General features: G+C 39.4%; 1 protein-coding gene and 1 pseudogene across 4 annotated transcripts in view; both read left to right on the forward strand.

The window, feature by feature from the left end:
* Mfsd14b (major facilitator superfamily domain containing 14B) overlaps positions 1 to 23,656 on the forward strand; it is a 72,150-nt gene that overhangs the window by 32,061 nt on the left and 16,433 nt on the right. For all 4 annotated transcript variants that reach the window (XM_003468392.4, XM_063227359.1, XM_063227360.1 and 1 more), the window contains 8 exons: positions 4,852 to 4,979; positions 7,555 to 7,669; positions 8,818 to 9,036; positions 10,664 to 10,777; positions 13,430 to 13,501; positions 17,159 to 17,271; positions 18,864 to 18,961; positions 20,578 to 20,720. In XM_003468392.4, the coding sequence (XP_003468440.2) occupies positions 4,852 to 4,979; positions 7,555 to 7,669; positions 8,818 to 9,036; positions 10,664 to 10,777; positions 13,430 to 13,501; positions 17,159 to 17,271; positions 18,864 to 18,961; positions 20,578 to 20,720 (1,002 nt within the window). The remainder of the gene's footprint in view (positions 1 to 4,851; positions 4,980 to 7,554; positions 7,670 to 8,817; positions 9,037 to 10,663; positions 10,778 to 13,429; positions 13,502 to 17,158; positions 17,272 to 18,863; positions 18,962 to 20,577; positions 20,721 to 23,656) is intronic.
* On the forward strand, positions 14,267 to 15,503 carry LOC106027334 (caspase-3-like; annotated as a pseudogene).

The following is a 23,656-nucleotide window of genomic DNA, read 5'->3' on the forward strand; positions in this document are numbered from 1 at the left end:
TTAATGTGAAAATTAAAATGTGCTTTAAAATTTTTAAATCAAATCCTTATTTAGTGTATTTGCTGCCTGGCCTTTTTCAGAGACAGTTTGCTTTTTGTGTTGTTTTATTTTTTTGGTTTTTGTTTTGTTTTGGTTTGGATTTTTTTGGTACATTACCAGTTTTCTGTATGCGTTGTGATTCTCTGTTGAAAACTAGATATTTAAATCTGGTAATGTGGTAAATATGAAAGTCAGATTCTCCCTCTTTCCTCGTGTTAGCAATTTTTTGTTATCATTTTTGTTGTTTTTGTTACAGCTTTACTGTGGTCAAGGGGTCATCTTGAGGTTTAAGTTTAAGGTATATTCTTAACCTATACCTTTTCTTGGGTATGCACTGTCACTTTATAATAGCCCTACATGACTTCAGTTCTGACATGTTACCTTAATTGGACTACGTCTACCAGATTAGTAAAGGGCACTCCGGTATGTGTCTGGGTGGGTCATGGAGCCATGACCTTGAGAGCTGTTTATAGTCCTTTGCCTGTTGGTCTCTGGCACTTCTTTCCTCTGCTTCCCAGCTGCGGTGAACTAAGTGGCTTTGCTTCACTTTCCGTGCCCTCCTAGATGTTCCTGCCTTGGAACCTGCCATCTATGTGCTGAATCTCCCCAAACTGAGAGCTAAATTAAACCTCCCCTCCTCTAAGTTGTAAGTTTCAGGTGTTGTGTCCAGCAACAGGAAAGCTACAGTTGCTTTTGAGTGTTCTAATCTTAAATGCTTGCCTCCCAAAAGAAGAAAATGAGGGATAGGGGAGAAAAGAAGGGAAAGAGCATTAGCTTTTAAAAATCACTTCAACCACTCCAACAATGGGAGAAGGAGCAACAGTGCCCTGTTTGCACCACTGATAGAAACATAGATCCCTAATGTTGGGGAAGAGTACCAACCCTTACAAGGTTGTAGAAGCTCCTCTCAGGACACTGTTCAGTTGCCTTCCGTGGGGCTGGGGGTAGCAAATGGGTACCTGCTACTGAGAGCTGAAATTGTACTTTTAGTGTGTGTATGTATATGTGTCCTGGGGACTGAGCCCATAATCTGAACTGAGCTACATACCCAGAATTTTATTTTTATTTTGAGACAGGATCTGACTAAATTGTTCAGGCTGGACTTGAATTTGTGAACCTTTTGCTTCAATCTGAGATTATAGACATACACCACCACGCCTGGCTGAAATCGTACTTTTCTGAAGCAAGCCTTCCTTTCCCTGGAAGTTATAAGCCTTTGATAGACTCCAGAATTACAAAATAGTTTCATCAGTCAGATTGTATTAGGCAAGCAGATTGTCTAGGCAGGCAGACAGATTCCATGGGCTTCTTCTTTGCCATCTTCCCAGAAATCTCCTCTTAATGTGTGTTTGTTTTTACAAAGAAAGTACTTCGATTCTCGATACTTTCAATATTGTTAAGATTAGTGTATTACCTGGGAATGTAGCGCAGTGGTAGAATTCTTGGCTTAGCATAAATGAGGTCCTCAGTTCAATCCCCAGTACTGTTTTTTAAAAAAGAAATTATTGTACTAATTTTGTGCTATAATTTTTGTAAAATTTCACTAACCATTCGAAATGATTAGAAAAGGCAGAGCTTTGGCAAAGATTTCTGAAGGTCACTAAACAATTAGTATTTTTTAGTAGATTGTTCAGATCATGTTGCAGGATCATTTGCTGGTGCTGCACTGCCACATAAAGCAAGGCGGTTCCTGTTGAAATGATTACATACCATCCTGTCGCATGACATTATCATAATACACTCACCCACTTCCCTTTCAGATGATTTTCAAACTGCTGAAGCTAATTCTATAGCAAATTTTTTCAAAAATAAATCTTGCCTACATTTCTTACTGTTTGCACAAAATAGTTTTGAAGATTTAACCAGTTTGGGTGTTTGTCAGGGTCTTCCATTCACACTGTCACACTGCCTTCTGAGCACTTTTGCCACTGCACACCTCCTGCATCATTAGGTAGTGACTGTCTCATGGTGCTGTCATGCAGGTGATGCTTTTTGGGTATTTACCCATTTAATAGCTTGAAAATTATCTGTTTTGTTAGTATTACCCATTTGCTAGCTTGAAAATTGTATCTGTTTTGTTGGTATTACCCATTTGCTAGCTTGAAAATTGTATCTGTTTTGTTAGAATTTCCTTGATTATAACTGAAGTTGTATCCAGTACTTAAGTGGCTGTGGTTGTGTGATACAGGTTTCATATTTGTAAGTCACCCCCTCAAAAAGTTCATTTCAGCCCCTAAATCAGTTCCTCACGTGCCTTTGTGGTTATTCACAGATACAGAGCAAGGGAAAACTCTTTAGTTATTTGATGTGTATGCTTCCAGCTGAGGTTGGACAGGGCCTCACAATACGCTGTCCTTGTATCTCTTGGGAGCATTGGCTCTGTAGTTACTACTCTAGTGTTTGTGGTGACTTTACAGCATGTAACTACCTATAAATGACAAAAATGAATATTTCAAGCCAAGCATGGTGATGCACTCATAATTCCAGCCCTGGGTAGGCTAAGGCAGGAGGATCACAGTGAGTTCAAAGCCAGCCTGGGTTACCTAATGAGTTCAACCTGAACTACATAGAAAGACCCAGTTGCAAACAAAACAAAACAACAGGGAAAAAAAATGACTATTTCAGCTAAAGAGTGGGATTTTGAGTCAGTCTAGTTTCCATTTTTAAAAATCATTTTGTTCTTACTTGCAGATTGTACTCTGGCACTTTAAATACTATGATCTACTGTCCTTGCCTAGTCAAAGTACAAAATATCTTATGACTCCACTAATGTAGCTTGATGGGCACAAGGGACAGTCTGGATACTAGGAAAGAATGGGACAAAAGAAAGTTTAGTTTTTAGGAAATAAAAGTTTTCCAAAGAGGCAAAGGTTTTATTAAATTAGTATCTTAGTAAAGCAGAGGATATTTTTAATGTTATTGTCACTGAGAATTTGGTTTAAATATTTAAACTATTAAAGTACAATTTAAATCTATAATCTAGAAAACGTGTGTTTATATACTTTTAGATATAAGTACTTGGCTTTCTTGTGTCCTTTGTTTGAAGAATGACTTGCTTGGGCTGTGTTACATCCTGGGTTCCATCTCAGCATCATGTCAAAAAAAAAGCAATTTTTAAGCATTGTATTACATATGAAATCAGAACTGTCCAAAAACTTTTCCTGAGTCTTTTTGTGCCTAAAAAGTTTTTATTATTAATTTTGGTGGTAGTACTTACTTTCTTCTGCTTTGCTCTCTTAAATTTTTTGTATTGTTTTCTTGGTCACTTTCATACCACCCAGCTACTTAGGACTTTTATACTTAATTTTTGAAACAATATGAAAGGTTTTCTAAGCTGGGCGTTGTGGTGCACACCTGTAATCTCAGCACTCTGAATGCTGAGGCAGGCGCATTGTTGGGAGTTCCAGTATGGGTTACAACGTGAGTACAAGGCCAGCATGAACTGCCTAGTGAGACCCTGTCTCAAAAAGACGAAAAAGAAAAAGGTTTCTAGTCTGGCATGGTGGCACACACGTGTAATCCCAGCACTCAGGAGTTTGAGTACACCTTGGTCTACATATAGTTATTCAAGGCCAGCCCAGACAATGTAGTGAGACCATATCTCAAAACTACATCCTTTGTAGCCCTAGCTCAGAATGGATTTCCATTACCAGAGGGACTGCTTCGTCTGTACTGCATCAATGTGAGAGCACAACACCAGGTGCGCGGTGTGTTTAGAAAACTGCTGAGACTGCTTGTAGGAGGTGTTTGGGGGACAGGTTTTGGTGAGCCTATTTCAAAAATATTATTAGGAACATTCAAATATAAAAAGTAAAGACTAGTATAATGTCTGTCTGTCCTCTCTTGTCTTACCTGTCTGTTCCCCCCAGTACGTAGCCATATACTAATGTGAAAGTGGCCAGTAGTGAATGGTAATAATGGGCCGGGCAAGCAGGAGTCTCAAACTGCCCTGCTTGTAATGTCAGCTCCGTTGTTAAAGTGGGATCATTTTCTTTTCAAACTCACCAAGTAGGAATAAATTACTTTGGTTGATCAAAAATCTTTTTGTTTTCATATTTTATGTTTGCGCATTCACCGTTTTTACCCGGTAAAGTTCCTTGAAATGTCCACTGTTGTTCATGCAGGGTCCCCAGTTAATCCCGAGCCCTGCGCAGAGCAGATGGGCAGCATGTATTCTTGCAGGTGATTGGTGTATTTCCATCTTAGGGCTACCCATACATACGTCATAGCACTTCTTTGCTTATTTCTTCTGCAGAACAAGCTAATTTATTCCTTTTTTAACAGCATGTTTTAATACACTTTGTGAAAAATAGTAGTTCATAACCAGCCATAGTGGCACATGCCTGTGACTGCCACACTTATAGCTTAGGTAGGGAGATGCAACCCGGTCTCACAACACGAAAAAAACCATAATGCTTATTAAAATAAGTCAGACTCGCAAGTTTAAATTTTGTATGCTTTCGCTTATATGAGAAACAAAAAATACAAATAAAAAGCAAAATACAGTAAATGAGAGATAATAGGAAATAGATCTTTTTTGGATGACGGGAGGAAGAGAAAGGGATTAGAAAGAGAATCGAATTGTATATGTGCAGCTACGCACAATGGGAATCACTGTTTGCTGCAACAGGTGCCAGTCACATTCTGAAAACTAAAGCAAAAACCCCAAAACAATAGTTTGTATTTGTTTCAAGTTATTCTCTTTTGAGACTAATAAAATGATTGGCACTGATGCATCTGGAAAATAAGAAATACAGGTGCTGTGATGCGAGAGCTCCGTCCTGATCTGACCGTGGCTGTGCTTCTCTTCAGGGCCTGCTGTCTTTCCTGAGCGCCCCGCTCATTGGTGCACTCTCCGACGTGTGGGGAAGGAAGCCTTTTCTCCTCGGCACAGTTTTCTTCACCTGCTTCCCCATTCCCCTGATGAGGATCAACCCATGGTGAGCAGCTCAGCCCTACACTGTGTACCAGTCTGTTTGGGGTCACAGAGAGTGCAGAGAGAACATCCCTAATCCAGAACCTGAAGTGTTCCAAATCCAGCACTTTTTGAGCACTGACATGAAAGTCTGATTATTCAGTGTACACAAACTTTGTTTCTCACACAAAACCATTTAAAATATTGCATCAGGTTACTTCTAGCCCATAGGTGTAATGTGTGTGAAACGAGTAAATTTCTGCTTAGACCTGGGTCCCGCTCCAAAGGTGCATCTTTATGTACTCTGCATGGGACCGTGCTTTCATTCCATATCTTGGATAATACAGAAAGCAGTTGACATCATGCCCATTTCATTAATGGGGAAGGAAGGCATAACAAAATTGAGTTTCAAAGAAATAAGTTAGATGAAGAAACAAATAAAAGATGCCTAAGGCAGTTTTTCCTGCCATGTTGTCATTTATAGGGGTTAAGTCTTAGGAAGGATCCCCTGTCCTTCCCAATGTGAGTCTGTTGTCTTTGCAGATGTGTTGTCTCTGTCAGCTCACGGGGACACTGAGTTGGACATAGTTCACATCCTAACAGATAAAGAGTCTCTTTTTGTATATACTGTTAGCAGGGCTGATAGGCTACTCTGAATATAATGGGATTTGAATTTAAGTTGATTTGAATTTGAATTCATTTTTTTTCTCTTCAGTATGATATATCAGAGAAAAGCATTTTAACATGTAACCTCAAGTCAATTAACTTGACATAGAAGGGTTGGTCTTAATACAGAAGCTTAGTAGTTTCTTCTAGAGGCAGGAGAACAGTGCTTTGGCCAGTTCTCCTGTTGCTTACAGTGTTCTTCCCATGAGAAGATGAAGCAGTTTGTTTCCGCCCCTTGCTGAGCTGGGCCTGAGCCTAGGCTGTGTGTGCTAGGTGATTGCCTTACCCGAGCTACATCCTCAATTTTGGTTTGGTTTTTCATGCTGTTAGAGTTTCTGTTTTTGATTCATGGAAGAAATGTTTTCGTGTGATTATTACTAGGAATTTCATGTCAACAATTGTCATGTTGTAAATTTGCTGGGTATCCATAATCTTTGTATTCTCTACTTCTTTGGATTTTGAGGGGTTTTTTGGTACCGGGATCAAACTCACAACTGCACACTTGCAAGGCAGGCACTTTTGCCGCTGAGCTAAATCCCCTGCCTGTATTTTCTTAGATAATGAATTTTTATGTTCAAGAACATATCATGCTTTTTTAAAATGCTTTTTACAGCTTACAATTTCTTTAGTATACATTTGTTAAATTTGTACATTTGTTGATAACTCTTATTCATATTCATTGTGTTCTTTTTGTTCTGTCACCAAGTAGTCAGTTTCCCTCTGCTTGGTTTTCCAGGTATATTGATGTGATCTGTAGATAATTTGACCTTTCTCTTTCCACTTTTCGTACTTCTGTCTGCCTTTGCTTCTTGTGCTAATAAATAATGTCAGATAAAAGTGATGGCAATCAGAAGGCTTTGTGTATGTAGAGTGTGTTATTTCGTCATTAGACCTTAGGCTGCTTTTATGTTGAAAAGTCCTCATTCCTATTTTATGCAGGTATTTTCTTATTTAAAATCAAGATTGGGTATCACATCTTATTAGATAGCCTTTCAGCATGGAGATTATTTGCGTTAAGGAGTTAAGAACTATAATATGATGAATGTATTAATAAGTTTTATAAGCCCCACTTTCTGTTCTTTGGGATGCTGTTTGCTATTTTATTTATTGACTGGCTATTATATTGGGTTTTTTAAAATTAGATTCATTGGTACATTTTAGATATATGATGATCACATTCATTATAGGTAATTTGTACCTGTACATGATGTATATTGGTTGTTTTTTTACCCATTTCCCAACACTCCTTTCAACCTCTCTTCCCCTCCTTATTTACCAAAGGTTTGTTCCATTTTTCCTTTTCTCATTTTTCCCCTTCTTTCCTATTTTAAGTAGGCTTTGTTAAGCACCTGTGTATATAATACGATTATTCAAATTTTAATTGTATAAACTTTCTGTTACACTTTTTGCTTTTGTGTGGTTCTTGTTTTTTTGCCTCCTGGACTGTGTTTCCCTGTTACTCCTCCCAAGGCAGAGCAGTGGTCAGCGTCCAATGCTAGCTTAGCAAAGCAGCGCCAAGTGCTGGCTTCATGTTCTTTGTGTACATTTTTAAAAATCATTCGTTGCGTGGGTCTTTTTCTTAGCTATAGCAAGGAAATTTGAAAATTTGAAAAGATTTCATTTAATTGGTCATCTTTAAAATTGTAATTGTGTAAAACTGAACTTTACTTTCTTATTCGTTCTCTTTTGTCTCTATAACTATCTTTTCATTTTTTTGATATATGTACCCCTTTGAGCAATAACAAAGCTAGTGTTTCTGCTTCTTTCTCCCCATCCTGACTTTTAATTTCTTCTGTCTTTAAGTATACTGTACTTACATACACATGCATATTTACTTCTTGGTTTATAGTCCTTACATAATATATTTGAGTCTGGTCAAAAAATGAACATATACTGCCTCTTTCTTGACTAATTAAACTCTTATTTTTTTATAGGTGGTATTTTGCGATGATTTCTGTATCTGGAGTCTTCTCAGTTACATTCTCTGTGATATTTGCCTATGTAGCTGATATTACTCAGGAGCATGAACGAAGTACTGCTTATGGATGGGTAAGAAAATTACTGCTTTTTAAAAACTGGAGCAATAATTAGCAATAATTAGTTTCTAGAAAGTAAGATTAAAAATAAGGTCATAAAAAAGACTTAAGGTGTTAGAACCTCAGCAATCTGGTATAGTTCTAATGCTTGTCTGTATTAGGCACTCACCTAGGACTTAGTACAGTACTTTAGAAAAAAGACCTTTCATTAACTCAGCAAGCAGTTATGAAATAGATAACCCTCGTTACTGTCAAGTGGTTTGAGGAAAGGTAGCATGTAGGCATGTGGACGAGCATGTGTGGACACATGTTCCATGCCTGGACACCTCCTACACATGTTGATGAAAGCAAGGAACAAACATCTAAAAAACATTTCACCAAAGAATGGTGAAGTATAACTTCCTAAGTGTGTGTTGTCCTTCCCCCAAATTCCTCTGCTTAAAAATATCCACAATCAGAAGTGGAAGAAGAAAGATCACCTGGCAGCACTGTGGAGAACAGTCGATTGGAGGGTGAGGCCTTCCTGGGTCCTAATTCCTGGAAAGGAATTAAGTGTCCTTCAGTGCTGACCAAATAAATAACTTCATGAATCAGCAGTGGACATTGTAAATTATCACTGTCCCACAAAACAATGGTTTTTACTTTGTTGATTTTAGAATTAGTAGTTTGAAAACTTCTCTTTCAGCCCCACATCCCTTTTGACTCCTACCTGCTGTTTAGCCCTGCCTCTTCCCTACTCCCATGTCTCCTGCACCTCATCTGACATGGGGACTTCTGCGCAGCACTGTATAGGAAAGAAGCTAACAGAAAGGCTTCAAGAAAGGGTTCAGAGGACAAGATACTCCTACTGGACCGACAGCGGTGGTCACCAGAGCAGGGAAGAGGGCCAGGAACACACTCATCACACTGTGTACTGCACTGTTTCTCCACCGTGGAAAATGCCTGTGGAGATACGCATTCCCCTGTATCTCCACACTTATTACATGTTAAAAATTTTAAACTGATAGCATAAATAAAAGTTGTATACGTTAATATGAAGTACAGTGTAATATTTTGATGCAGATATAAGTTGCATAATCGTTAAGTCAGAGCTGGGTAAAAGATGTTTTCTCCACAGGTGTTCAGCCGTGAGATTGTAAGTGACACTGTGCTTCCTCACAGGTCTCAGCCACTTTTGCAGCTAGTCTGGTCAGCAGCCCAGCCATCGGAGCATTCCTTTCTGCCAAATATGGAGACAGCCTTGTGGTGCTGGTGGCAACAGTGGTGGCTCTTCTGGACATCTGCTTCATCTTGGTGGCGGTTCCAGAATCTCTGCCAGAGAAAATAAGACCAGTTTCCTGGGGAGCTCAGATTTCTTGGAAACAAGCAGACCCTTTTGCGGTAAATGAAAATACTGACTTTGTAAATATCTTTCTGTGACAATAAGACAGTATACACATAGCCTCACGAATGCCAGCTGTTGTTGATCTATTTCTTTTTTCAGTAAAAATACAAAAATGTTAATTATAAGTAAACCAGTGAAGTAGTCTGTGTTCCAGGAAATGTACAGAATTGGTACTTAAGCCTAACACGTCATGGAGAAATGAGAGAAAGTAAATGCCCAGTTAATATCTGGTGACAGTTTGGGAAGGAGTTTCTCTTTGCTTGGTAGTTTTCATCCTTCTTTCTTTTAACAAAATATTGCAGTTGGTCATTTGAAATGAGTTCATTAATTAAGGATAAATGCATTTGCTCTGTATACTAGTTATTAGTATACAGGTTGTTATTATACATCCACATTGGCCAGAGGCTTTGAACTTACAGTGTGTAGATTAAATAGATCATGTAGATTAAACAGATTCTTTGTTTTCTACAGGTTTTGTTTGTTTGTTTTTTTTTTTTTTTTTTTTTTTTTAAGAAGGAACCAGCGAGGAGTGTGTCAGACTAACTAGGAAAATGCTGAGAAAAATTGTCTCTCATCAACCTTCCTTCTCACCACTTATGTAGCTTGAAATTATTCTTGTCAGAATTACGCACTGGAGGAAAACAGTGAACCCGAGACTTGATTTTTGCTTTTGTCTCCCAAGTTTACCTTTTGGAGAAAATACATATAAGAAAAATAACTCAGAAAAAATTTTGAATCTCCCCTAAGGGCATGACCTGAGGACGTTGTGTTTTGTGCCATGGTGTCAGATAGTAAAGGAGGAGTTTGGGGAAGGACGCAAGAGTGGGAGCCAGCACTGAGGCTTCCCACCTTTTTATCACATAGGGGTCAAGATCCAGGTGGAAGCTTCCTATGAGGTGGAACTTGCAGTTACTGTTAAAGAACTACTCTGCTGTCTGTGTGTAGCAAGGTCTCAGAAGGCATTAGCTCTTTTTGCTAGGATGATGACCTAGAAGCTTTGCAGCACTTTCCGCTTCATAATTCTGTGCCTTTAGGTTTTGTTGAGTAATCGTATGCAAATAAGGATTCTTCAAAAAAGTAGTGATATTTAAAATATTCTTACTAGTATGGAGCATACTTTCTTGTCTGCCAGGTTTCCAGGAATATAAATTGAATACCATAAGGCAAATTAAATGTCAACACTTTGAAGAATGGAGTGAGTTTATGTGTAAATTCCTTACTGGCTATAAGAGCCAGGCAAAAACTATACTGGATATGACTTTAAAGAAGTTATACTATAAATCAAGAGAAGCGATTTCCTTAAAAGGGTTCTATAGAAATATTTCAGGATTTGTTTATGGGATGTTTAGAATCTGTTTAAAAATACAAGCCACATTTGCTCACAAAGGTGACTTAAGTGTTTTTCAAAAAGCCGTAATATTTAAAATGCATATATGTGAAATGACATTACTTCCACAGAAAGATGGTGATAAATTTAATGTTAAAATGTACTTCCTTTTATAATCCATTCAACTGTTATTATCCATCTTAATAAATCAAAATAGTGAAAGCCTGTATCGCAGAACATTGGTGATACTTTTGTCTACTGGCTTATTTATGTGTTTGCTTTCTGCTTATTTCCAGTCACTGAAGAGAGTTTGGAAGGATTCTACTGTCTTACTTATCTGTATCACCGTGTTCCTTTCCTATCTTCCTGAAGCTGGACAGTATTCAAGTTTTTTTCTGTATCTCAGGCAGGTGAGTAGTGGGTACCAAGTAGCTGTTGAATATGAGGAATACTGGAGATTGGGATCTGCTTAAAGATAACTTGGGAAACAGAGAAGATAACATGTCAACTTGCTTCCAGTTATAGACGTAGGTCCTGATGGAGAATTAGTAAACAGGAGCATTTAATGCAGTGATGACTTGAAAAACAGCAAGAAGCTGGGCACAGTTGGGCATGCCTTACTAAGGAAACTAAAGCAGGAGGGTCCCTTGAGCCCAAGAGTTTGAGACCCCATCTCAAAAAACAAAAACGTGTAATGAGATACGTACTACAGAAAACTTCGGTTGAGAATTATTTATTGTTTATTTGCACAGAGGGTATCACAGTCATTGAATTGTCCGAGATGGGCTTGAACTTGCAATCCTCTTGCCTCAGCATCTCAGGCTCTAGGTATCATATTTTTGAAGACTTCCATTTAGAGCACTTTTAAGTTCATGCTAAGTAAGGGGCAGGTGCACAGAATTCTCGTTCAGCCTTCCCCACAAGTACACAGCCTCCTCCACTATCCAAGTCCTGCACTTGGAGTGGTCCATTTGTCACAGTTAAATGAACGAACTAAGTCTGTAGTTGACAGTAGGCTTCATTCTTGTGTTACACATTCTGTGGGTTTAGATAAACGTGTAGTGACATGAATCCTACTTTACCATGCGGTCTAGACTATTCTCACTGCCCTAAGAATCCTTTGTGCTCTACCTGTGCGTCCTTCCACCTGTGGCACCCACTAGCAAGTCCTGATCTCTTTTTGGTTTCTGTAAATCTGATTTTTCCAGACTGTCCCAGAGTTAGAATCATACAGTTTGTAGCCTTTCCAAAGTGACATCTTTCACTTAGTAATCTGCACATAACTTTCTTCTGTCTTTTCTAGGCGTGATAGTTCGTTCTTTTCTTTGTCAGTTTTAGCAGTTTGGATATACCCATTTATCCATTCACCCACTAAAGACTATCTTGGCTGCTTCCTAGTTTTGGTAACTATGGATAAAGTACTGTAAACACTTCCATCTGTGACTATCCATTAGATTGCACAGAGAGGAAGTTTATCCAAACACATCCTGACTTGGTGCTGATGATGGCTACCTTACTGACCTGGCCTTGTGAGCTGTAGGTCAGCCACTGCACTGGACCTCATGTTGCTTCACAAACAACAATCAAAATCTTTTCTGTCTTCTCACTTTCTGTTTTTAAACTTGTGTAGAACTGGGCAGGTGGCATAGTGTAGTGAGACAGGAGAGTCATAAGTTCGAGACCAGTACCACAAATAAAACAATGAATAACATTCAACAGTTTCTACCTTTTTTGTCCCCCTAAAGTAATCATTGATTTATGTGAAAGAAACAGCACCCTTTCTTGTAGGCTTTTCTTTGTGTCTCCAGACTTGCTCAAACTCGAGCTGCCTCTCCTCTGACCATTAGCCATTACTGATCTCACTGCAAAGAAGGCCTTCCTGCTGGTGTACTCCACTCTGGCAGAGCAGGCCTCCTCCTCAGATAAATCCCTTGGCTTTTTTCATATATTCTAAAATGATACTTGATAAACTCTGTATTCTGCTAGATTTTTTTGAGAGTATGAGACAAACTTCTTTATGTGTTAGCATCTAAGTAGAACTTGTTTTTCTAGGTTTTCTACTTCTGTTTTGCTTTGATGGGTAGAAGCTAGAGATTTGGAGAAGATAATTGTTTAGCATAGAAAATTACACATTCATTTATAGTTAAATTAAATATGCTTTCAATGAACATACAATGGAAAAATCCAAGGAAGAAAGTTTAAAAATTTCCTTCAAATAAATAACAACAATGGCTTTTAGTTTTCTAGTTGTTTTTCCTACACTATGTTCATGTCACCATCACCAGTTAAATCAGGACAAGGTATTATATTCTGTTATTTTCTATTTGTGCTTGTTTTAAAGAATAACGTTTTAGATAAAATTTTGATATTTAAAATGTTTGATAAAATGTTTACAGAAGGCAAAATAATTTATCCTTTTTCAAATATTTTAAAAATTAGAAATTGTTGACATTTCAGAGCTACAGTTAAAGCCAAAGGCTTAGAAGTCATCACCAGCCAGCTTTGTTGGCTGCTAACTCATTAGAAGCATCATGGGAGCTTTTTAGAATGTATTTGTCTCAGAGCCATACTTCAGAGTCTGATGTAGCTGGTCTCCAGTGAGTTCCAGCATCTCATTGCTGCCCTCCTGGTTCTGCCCTTCTTTCCCACTCTGCTGCCCACATGATCTTAATGTGTAGTGAGTTGAGAGCCATTGGTTTGGCTGATGAGGAAATTCTGTGTCAGCATCATCAAAAGTCAAGTCACATTGTCTTTCCTATTCTCCCTATTGCGTGTATCAATTTGTGAGTTGGGGATAGAGAAGGAATATGAATTAGTAGGTAGACCTAGAAAATAGTATCCAAAATATCTCAGTGTAGATTGTGCCTGCTTATAATGATTTCTAAAATCAGATTTAAATACAAATTACTAGTTAAATAGGTTCAGATTTTAGCACTGCCCTGATTTGGCACTGACTTGTTGAACTATCCTAAAGTCACTTACGTTATTTTAATACAACATTTTTTGGATGAGGTATTTCTGTAGTATCTGTGTTACTAAAGTATTTTCTCCCATTCTCTTAGGTCATAGGTTTTGGATCTGTTAAAATTGCAGCCTTCATAGCTATGGTAGGAGTTCTGTCTATTGTGGCTCAGGTGAGTGTTGTTTCACCTACACTTTAACAAGTTTTTGTTTTCCTTTTACTCCTCAATACCCACAGATTGACAAGTGTACCCCTCAGACCCCGTGGCACAGCTTGCAGTGGTGTATCTTGCACAGCTAAGGATAACATCAAATCCCAGAAGCTAGCAGGGACGTGGCTCACAGAACTGTCTCTTCTTGTTGAGGTCGGATTTAGGGGAGCTTCATACAACTTTCAGTAGCATAATTTGTTTTAATCTATGCTGGATCAGTATTGTTATTTGCCTGTAAAACAACCAAGACATTAAGTAACTTGTAGATACCAGAAAATTAACCAGGAAAATGTGTCACGTTATTTTAATGGTGAAAAATTAATAGAAATGAACAGCAATAACTGCTCCAACCCTTGCTGTCCCCAGGACCAAAAAACGTGAATCAGTGAGTATATCATAAAATTGATTCATTTAGAAACATATTTTTATTATTATGCAAAGAAGTCTTGTTAGGCTTACAGGATCAAAGGCAGGAGCATCCATTGTAACTGTCTGCAGAATCAGAAGTGGGAATCGGTAGTGGCTCTGTGCATGCTGGAGAGCTGAAGGATCCAGCAGCCGCTTAGCTCACAAGTGTAGAAGCCACAAAAGAAGAGGAATAGAGATGCAGCATCTGCCCAGGGGCTTAGCTCATTGGAGAGTCGCTGGTGCAAGACTGAATTGAAGAAACTGGAGACCAAGGACGGCAGCCAAGGATATATCCTCAAGACTAGAGTCTGGGAAACCATGCTGGTGCCGAGCATGGCAGAGTGTTCAGAAAAACAGCCAAGGAGAGCACTGAAAACTCAGTGGATGCAAACTCCACTAAAAATTTACAAAGAAAGATCATACATGGAAGCAGATCAGTGGACTCCCAAATGATTCTTGGACAATAGATGACCAAGTGGATTATCCTGAAATGGGTTTATGTATAATAATTAATAATAATATATTTCATAAAACACTGGAATGACAACTTGTTCTGATACAGATGTAGAATGCGGCAAGCATCAGAGAAATGTTTGTGAACTGGAAATATAAAGAGGGATAAAAATGACTTTACAGGTGAAGAAATAGTGGATTTGGTGTGTAAGGTTTCTAAAGATCATAGCAAAAAGGAGCAGGTTGATTTGTGTAATTCTAAGCCATGGTGAAGAAGGAAAAATTTTTTGGAACAAATAGACCTGTTGACCTGAAAAGATTAGCAAAGTTCTTCAGAGGGGACCTTTGTAGAAGTCCAGCTGGAAAATCCATTATTTCCCAGCTTTTCATTGTTCAGTCTTGCCGGGCTACAGAACTGGACTGTGGCATTGAGGCAGACGGTGGTTGACGTGGCATGCCAGAAAATGCTGGTAGAGGCCACCCTTTTGTGTGCATATTCCACAGCACCAGATTACTACGGATCCTGGTTCATTCAGTCACCCTGTGCTGTGCAGAAGTTGTATGCACACAAGCTTGAGTTTATGCACATTATTGCTCTGGTTAACCGAAAGGTAGCAACAGAATTGAGTCCTTTTCCTGTGATTCTACTTTTCATGCAAAGAAACAAATTCCACATATTGTGTCTGTGTTCACAAAAGAACAGTATTTTTACCACCAAAAAGTGGTTGGTTTTTTTGTCTATATGTCAAGTGAGCAAACAGTATCAATGATGCTATATTTCCTTCTCTAACTAAACACTGCAGAACCGTATCACTTTCCTAGTAAAAGACCCACAATGAAGCTACCTCAAACTCAGAATCAGGTAGATGAAACAATTTAATTAGGAATAAATAAATATGGATATTGGTATAATCATTATGAAGTTACTATAATTTTATATCCTTCATAATTAGCAACATTTTGATGTATGCTGTGAATTTTAAAATAATAATGAGGGGGCTGGGGATTTAGCTCAGCAACATAAGCACCTGCCTTGCAAGCAGGCAGTTGTGAGTTGGATCCCCGGTACCGATAATAATGAAAAAGACAAAAAAATAAATAATGATGAGGAAGTTAAACATTGCAGTAGTGAATTTTAGTGACACTCCCCTATGCACTTAGGACTGTGGCCTCTAATTTTTGTTGGGCTATAGAAATGATGACGTAGACTATTGTATCTTAGACCTCAAGGATCCGAGGGCATGGTCAGAGGCTTGGCCCTTTATGTTAGAACTGATGTATGAAAAGAAATCAGCTGCATTTTTAAGTTACGTATTGTAGCTCACTATTTTTGTGATATTTGTCCTGAGCATGTGTAGTTAAAAAAAAAAAAGTTACGTCTGTGATAAAGAAAGAATATATTTAAGAGAAAGTATGAGTAAATTGAGTTGTTTGTTTTAAGGTTAACATGCAGTATTAATGGAGAATTATAACTGTAAGGTGCTATGATCTATGTAAAAACCTTAAACTCTCACTAGAGAAATATGGAGAAATTCTATAGAAACATACTAAAATACCATCTGTATAAGAAGCCATGGAATGTAAGGAAAGAACAATAAGTGGATCCACTGGGAAGTGTGTAATTTAAGCAATGGTTTGAACCTGAGCAGAAATATGGTTCTGTCCAAACTAGGCAGAGCTGCAGCTGCCAGTTTAGAAAAGGCCTGCCAGGTGATTTCTTCAGGAGCGCATAGTGTGTGTGGAAGATACTCCCAAGCTATGTGAAAAAGTCAACCAAATGAGGCATTCCTACAATGGAGCTTTTCTGAAGAGCTACAGAAATTGTAGCATTGTTTGTAGTATAATTTGTAAGCATGCTATGCTCTATGGAAGTTTACAATCAGGAAAATGGTGGTCACATTTTGTGCTATTACCTGAAGTGAAAGGACCACAGCACACAGGGCTGTAGAAGCATCCAGTCAGAGCTCCCCCCTACGCACATGGGGAAACTGGAGGCAGAGCTGAGCCCAGCCGAGGAGGCCAGGCCCCCAGGTTCCTGTGCATAGGGTGGCCAGCTACAGCTGACTGCACCTGTCCGCACCTGTGTGCTTCACAGATGTTCTGTCTGACATTTCGTGTGCACTTCTTTGGCTCAGAGAGAGGAATGCACATTTACAGTCGACAACTATTTGTTTTGAAAAGATCTATTGACTTTCTAAGTAAATGTAGCATGTAATAATATTCTAAGGTGGGTCTTTGTGTGACAAGGCTCATGAGAATGCAAAGGCTTTCGTTAATGTTTTGACTATTAGCTCATGTAATTATGTAATTCTGTTTGTGTGTTACATTAACTTTAGTTGATAGCTCCTGGCATCTTTTGTTGTATTCATTTTCAGGCTATCTCACCATTTATCAGGGATATGTTTGTTAGAATCAAACTTACACCAGTCCAACTTGATAAAACTGTTCAGCCAGATCCCACATCTGTAAATGTTTAGCAGGGCTTTGCTGTTCACCCATAGTTAAGTGCTTGGCATTTTTTTCAAAGAGCCTGGTAAAAGGTGTGATAATCTTTTGGGAGCTGCTAGAACAGGGCCAGGTAGTCAGATTAAGCTGGGAGCCCCTAAAACTCCACTTCTCAAAAGACACGTCAGTACTGTCAGTCTGCTAAGTCACAGACAGCAGTGTGCCATTAGAGTTACCCGATTATCAGTGAGCAGGCTTCACTCTAAGTCTGTGTTCACATGGTTTCTTAGCGTATCTCTTTTTCCTTTGCAGACAGTCTTTCTGAGCATCTTGATGAGATCACTGGGGAATAAGAACACTGTTCTCCTTGGTTTGGGCTTCCAGATGCTGCAGTTGGCATGGTATGGTTTTGGATCTCAAGCCTGGTAAGCTTTACCCATAGATTCTTAAGAACTAACAGACAGATATGTGTTAGAGGAGGCATGGCTTGTTGGGTGTGATAAGAAGCCACAAGTTTGGCATATTCAGCATTTCAAAAGCCATTAAGCTTTAAGTTGGCAGGGATGGGTAGAACTGAATAATTCAAGATGATTTGTAAAGATTGCTTTCACCTCAGCAGTTTCTTACTGAATCATTACTTAAATCAGTGTGTGTCCTTTCCCTAGCCTGCCTGCCAATAAAATTCTGTGTCTGTTATTTTAAACACATTTGCCGATGTTTGGGGACATCACATACAGTCCAGAGAAAAAGACAGGGAAAAATAATTGTGGCAACTTTGCTGTCATATTTAGTTAAGTGACCTTAGGCAATAAAATAACCTTTATGAAATACAGCTTTTGGTTTGATGAACACCAAGGTCTCTCTGAATGCCATACGGGGCCTGAGGGAGTTGCTCCTAGCGTATTAGATTCCCATTAATGGGAAGAAAAGTTAGAATAAACTCGAATAAAAAGAAACAAAAGTTCCTCGTTGTGTGGCAAGTTTGCTCATGTGCCTACCTGCCAAACACGTGCTATCTTCTCCCCATTTTAGACATCAGAGCTGGTTCTCACTTTGTGTTTGTAGAGGGGTCTAATTTAGAGAAACTGTAGACGCGTAGTATTTAGAAGTTAGCTGAGGAATAAACATGTGAAATTCCAAATTTCCTCTGTTATATGTGATGTTTTACCTAAAATTAATGTAGGTGATTCTTGTTCTTTTTGATTTTTGTCCTATGACCTTAGATTCTCTAGCTGATTGAGTTACAACCCTTGCAGTGTTAGGAGACTTTTCCATCATGAAGGATTTGTCTCTTTCAGTAAGGATCATTCCCCAGGAAGTCTGACCCAGCTGGGCACAGGCCCAGCGGAGCCTCTTTCCTCACACACTGCCCCTTGACTCATGTGTAGGCCTTATCCCTGCAGAGCAGGCCACAGGGCTGAGGGAAGTGGGCTCTTCTGGCTCGGTTGGTGGTGCTTTGCCCTGAAGAGAGCTGGAGGCTGTGAGGTTCACCAGCAGTGTGAGGGTGAGGCTTTGAGAAGCACAGAGTAGAAATGCAGTGTTTATACGGACAAGAAGTCCTCTGCAGAAGTGCATTGTGCTTACTGCTGCAGATTGTGACAGAGCAGAGAGAAGAGATTTTGAGAGATGTGAAATAAGAAAATGAAATTTTCCTGGATCTTCTATTTCCAAGTCAGCCTATAAAGAGATCGGTATTAACGATGTGATGTGTTGCCCTTCAAAGTTTAAAAACAAAACCCCTTTTTTAAAGAGGGAAAAGTAGCCAGTGTGGTGGTGTATGCCTGTAATCACAGACAGGCTGAGGCAAAAGAATCATGAGTTTGAGGTCATCCTGTACTACATAGCACGTTCAAGACCAGCTTGAAGTATGTAGTGAGACCCTGGCTCAAAAAAAAGGAACGGGTAGGAGAGTGATACAGGAAAACCGAACATGGGCAAACAGGCATCCGTCCATTTGCCACTGCATTCCGAACTATGAGCCCCCCAGGCCTGACCATGGTCTGTCCTGTTGTCACAGGATGATGTGGGCAGCAGGGACGGTGGCCGCCATGTCCAGCATCACATTCCCAGCAGTCAGTGCCCTTGTCTCGAGGAATGCAGAGTCAGATCAACAAGGTGAGGTTGCGGCCCTTGCTGTTTCCTCCTTCAGCTGAGACCTTCCTACCAGAAGCCTGAAGCTCTGAGCTCTTCACATCGACGCCAGGAGGTGACAGCCTGGGACCCCTGCTCCAGGAGCATATGTGTTTGCTTTGCAGATACGAAAGTTTTGTTTTCCTGTCTGCCTTTATCTTACTCATACTTAAAAAAATTTTTTTAACTTCTTTGTGTTACTAAGTTAGAAAATACCCATTTCTCTTTTTCAGTTCTGACTCCTTTTTTTTGTTAGCATCAGAATTAACCTGACTTTTCCCATTTCAGTAGGTATCTGTAATGCAGTGAGTCATTTAATCATTAAAATTGCTCTAGTTTAAAATAAGTCAAAGTCTGTGAGCTTGATGTAGGAAATGTTCTTTGAGAGGGTAAAGAAAAGATTCGTGTGGTTTCTGGTAGTTGGACAGAGTGAGAGGTGCAGTTAAGGGACATCTGAGCGTGAAGAGTAGTTGGCTGGTTCCCTGCCTCGCCTCCTGTGCCTTGGCTTCCTTGGCAGACAGTTCTGCTGCCAGAATCAGTCCTTGTCCGTTTTCTCAGAACTCCCTGTACTGCAGTTAGGAAGCAGAAAATTTTAATGGGCTTATTTTTTAAATTCCTAAGCTCTCAAAATTTTCTATAAACTATATTGGAAAAGATAATTTCATTTGTTTATTTATTTTTCCTGATCAGAAATTAGCCAGATCAGAAATTGTTTTATATCCATTTTTAAATAGTGTCACTTGAAAACCACAGATTGTGTGTCATCCCCCCAGGTGCGTAGCTGTGCTTGGGAGGAAGACACCTAGCATCTGAAGTGTAGTCTTGAGCTGTGTTGGAGGACTGTTGTGTCATTCAGACTGTCTTTGACTTTTTTGTTTTTATGCTTATACATAAAAATGTATGCATATGCATACAAGTATAAGTGATATTAAGTCAGCCTGTGGACTGTGTTACATTAGGCTAACATGTAGTTGATCATTTTTGACTTAAATACCCATTTCCTATGATTCAAGCTAATTTGTACCAGCCATGTTGGAAAGCAGAGGTGTCTAGAAATCAGCACTGAGTTATTCTGTGCAGGTCTGTGCTGTGATGGAGAAGACCCAGGGCGGTTGAGAGGATAGTGTCTGCCATGAGAATGGGGGCCATTCCCCTGGCCTGCAGCCAGAGCCATGAGAGGCAAAGGGCAGATGTTATTGCAGATGCACCATTAAATGGGCAGTGCAGGGAAATCACTCAGTTCACTCAGGAGTGGAAATTTCCAGAAATGGGAATAACACTAGCTTTGTGATTTATGATTGCCCATTTATTGGCAGACGTAGATGATATGATTAATTCAAACCCAAAAAGATCTCAGAAACTGGAACTACTGTCATCGTCTTGGAGACTCTAGTACAGAAAGAAAGGACAGCGCTAGGAGGACTTGGTAAAGCGAAGGAATCGTTGGGGTAGCGAGAGGCTGTGATGGTGAAGCCTTCGTGATCCACTTTCTACTTGGTCCAGGCCACTCTGTGTATCGTAGTTTGTCAGGGTACTGTGAAGTTCCCATCCTAACCTGCTTTCCTGAGAAACCTGATTCCTATTTCTTCGCTCTGTTTTAGGAGTTGCCCAGGGGATCATAACTGGAATAAGAGGACTATGCAATGGCCTAGGGCCGGCGCTTTATGGCTTCATATTCTACATGTTCCATGTTGAACTGAGCGAGTTGGGTCCGGAATTGAATTCTAACAGTGATGCCCTACAGGTAATTGCCTGGTTTTGTAACTGTGGTTAGTCCAAGTATAGCAATTCTTGTGAGCTCAGCTTTGGAGAGATTCCTAATGATACATTACCGTTTTATTTTATAGCAGTAAGCTCATGTGTGTTTCCCTGGGATCAGGGAGAGCTTCCTTCAGAGATTTAATATCTTGGAAAAGCTTTGTCTTAACTTCAGGTTCTGTTTTCACCTACATAGTCAATGTGATCAGGATGTGATTTGCCCCCCACTAATACCTCATATTAAATAATGCCTGAAATGACCTAGAAACCCAGCTATAATTTGAGCTAAGGCACTTTCTCTGTTCCTTTTTTTTTTAAGTGATATTTAGATATTGAGTATAAAATCAGAATTAATGCTTAGTGTATAGAAATAATCTTAGGTCACAGAATGAGATTACAGATACACAGTATGTAGGTTTTCAGGTTGGGGAAAGCTACTTAGCAGTGGTACCCAAAGAAAAGCACTGATTAATTGCCATTTTATACTCCAAAGACTAAGCTCTACATGCTCATTGTGTAATGAAATACTAAAATCTTCTTTTGAGAAAATGATTCACTTTTAGGTGGTATATTTCCTTGGGTTGAAAACACTGACCAAATTCTTCGTCTTACTTTCCACATCCATCAGAAAGCGGTCATCCCAGGCCCACCGTTTTTATTTGGAGCGTGTATAGTTCTTGTGTCTTTCCTGGTTGCCTTATTCATCCCTGAATACCGTAAAGCCAGTGGAGCTCAAAAACACAGCAGCAGCATCAGTGGTGGCCTGACCAACACCCCGGAACCGGGCAGTGATGAGGACATTGAACCACTGCTACAAGACAATAGCATCTGGGAGCTGTCCTCCTTCGAGGAGCCTGGGAGCCAGAGCACTGAGCTATAACGCTGAGAGAGGGAGTTCTGCAGGGGCAGCTCTCAGAGCCCTCAGGGCAGCCACACGGCGGAGACCTCATGGTGCTGGAGGGGTGAAACTAGCGACACCCTTTGGGCCAGGTTCTGAAGCAATTCCTTCATCCTTCCACCCACCATCTCTCCCTCCTGTTCTTTTCCATTCTTTTTCTGTTGTATATTAGGACAAAGGAAGGTTTGAAATACTTCTCCATAAATAGTATTCAAGTCTCAAGGTTATCTGGAGTCCAAACTTTGAAACTTAAATAGGAAAAGTCATATCCTTCAGAAAAAAATGTCTTTCTGCTGGGCAAGGTGGTTCACGCCTGTCATACCAACATTGAAGCCTGAGGCAGAGGATCATGAGTTCAAGGCTGACCTGGACTGTGACCAAGTTCATCCCAGCCCGGACTGCACAGTAAGACCTTGTCTCAGAAATTAAAAAGGCTTTCCTTTCATAACTGGAGTAAGAAAGGCAGCAGTCTTTCCACCAGAAGGTGCGGGGTTGTTGTGAAAGTGCCATCTTGGGCAAGATTTCAGGTGAAGATTCCTTCCTTTCTTCCTCCCTCCCTCCCTCCTCTGGATGATACCCTTTGGCCTGCCACAGGTATCGATGAGTGGACTCTTAAATTAACATTCAGTATCAGGAGTCTGTTACCTTTATCCAAAGGTCAAACAAAAAAGCTACGGTTTTACTCTCCCTTTGTTTTTCTTCAACTTCTTATGCTTGTCTAGAATAAACAGTAACAATACTGATTAGTGATCACCTTTAGCAGATGAAGGAAACTTTCTTACAAACTCAAATCCTGTCTAAGTAGCAAATCAGGTTAGTGGGCTTAGCATCCTGGTCAGATCTGTAGTGATTTTACAGAGCAAAGCTAAACCTCATCTAGCTGGATGTGGTAGTGCATAGCTGTAATCCCAGCTACTTGGGAGGCAGAGGCAGGAGTAGTATGAGTTCAAGACCAGCCTGGGCAACACAGCAAGACCCCCCTGTCTCAAAAACAATTCTAGTAGCAACAAAGAAATTGGAAGACTAAGCTTCTAAGAAAGTTTTTAATAATTTGGACGTTCTTGGGAGACTGAGAGTTAGATGCTGGACACCAGTGGAGTTTATGTCTCAGTCCCCTCATAGTAATACTTGATTCCTGTTTGCTCCTTCCCACATCGCCCATCTCCTCCCCCTTGGCTTTTCTCATCCGTCACACACCTGCCTTAACTGCTATGTAGTATGCATTTGTTTTCCATTAATCTTTATCTCAATCTCTTTATCAGACTTCTGAATCTCATGGGATACGCACATTTAATTCCTTTATAAATATGAGGGTTTAGTGAAGTCCAGTTTCACAATAAGTGTCTTGCTAATTTTTTGAGATGTTTTATGGACAAAGACAACTTTACAGATTTATATGTATTTTGCTGCACAGTTAAATGGACCATTAACTAGGGCCTTCCTTTAACAAAGCACTCCTTTGAAAGTTTTATAGGTATGAAATATATGTAGATATTTGTAAGGGTTTTAATTTTTTTGCTGGGGTGCTGTGTAAATCTTGTATTTATAAATGTAATGAAGCTATTGACAGAAAAACTATATACAACTTTTATAAAGGATTATGTACTGACTGAATACATTTAAAAGAAAATATATTTTGAAACCTGTTTAGTCATGAACAGAGATAACATATCTTTTTACTATGCTGTTGGTTTTTAGGTTAAGCTTCCTAATGCATAATAAATTTGCAATGGATATATTTATGTCTTTTGTGATTTTTTTTTTTCAACAAATTGTGATTACTCTTTTGGGTTCTTTCTAGGTAACTTTCACCCAAATTGAGTTTTTAGCTAATGTAAAAGATAATATGTATCTTTAGGGGAAAAAAGCCTCTGAAAGTTCATTTAAAATCTCCCATCAAAACAGATAACACTGTTTTATAAAGCAGGGTTGAGAACAGATGCATGTACACCCATGTCTACAGAAGCATTATTTGTACGAGGAAAAAAATACTCAGATGCCAAAGGACCAATGAACAGATAAAA

Source organism: Cavia porcellus, unplaced genomic scaffold, assembly GCF_034190915.1.
Source record: "Cavia porcellus strain 051 isolate PalLab524CR breed Dunkin Hartley unplaced genomic scaffold, mCavPor4.1 scaffold_17, whole genome shotgun sequence".
NCBI classification, from domain to species: Eukaryota; Metazoa; Chordata; class Mammalia; order Rodentia; family Caviidae; genus Cavia; species Cavia porcellus.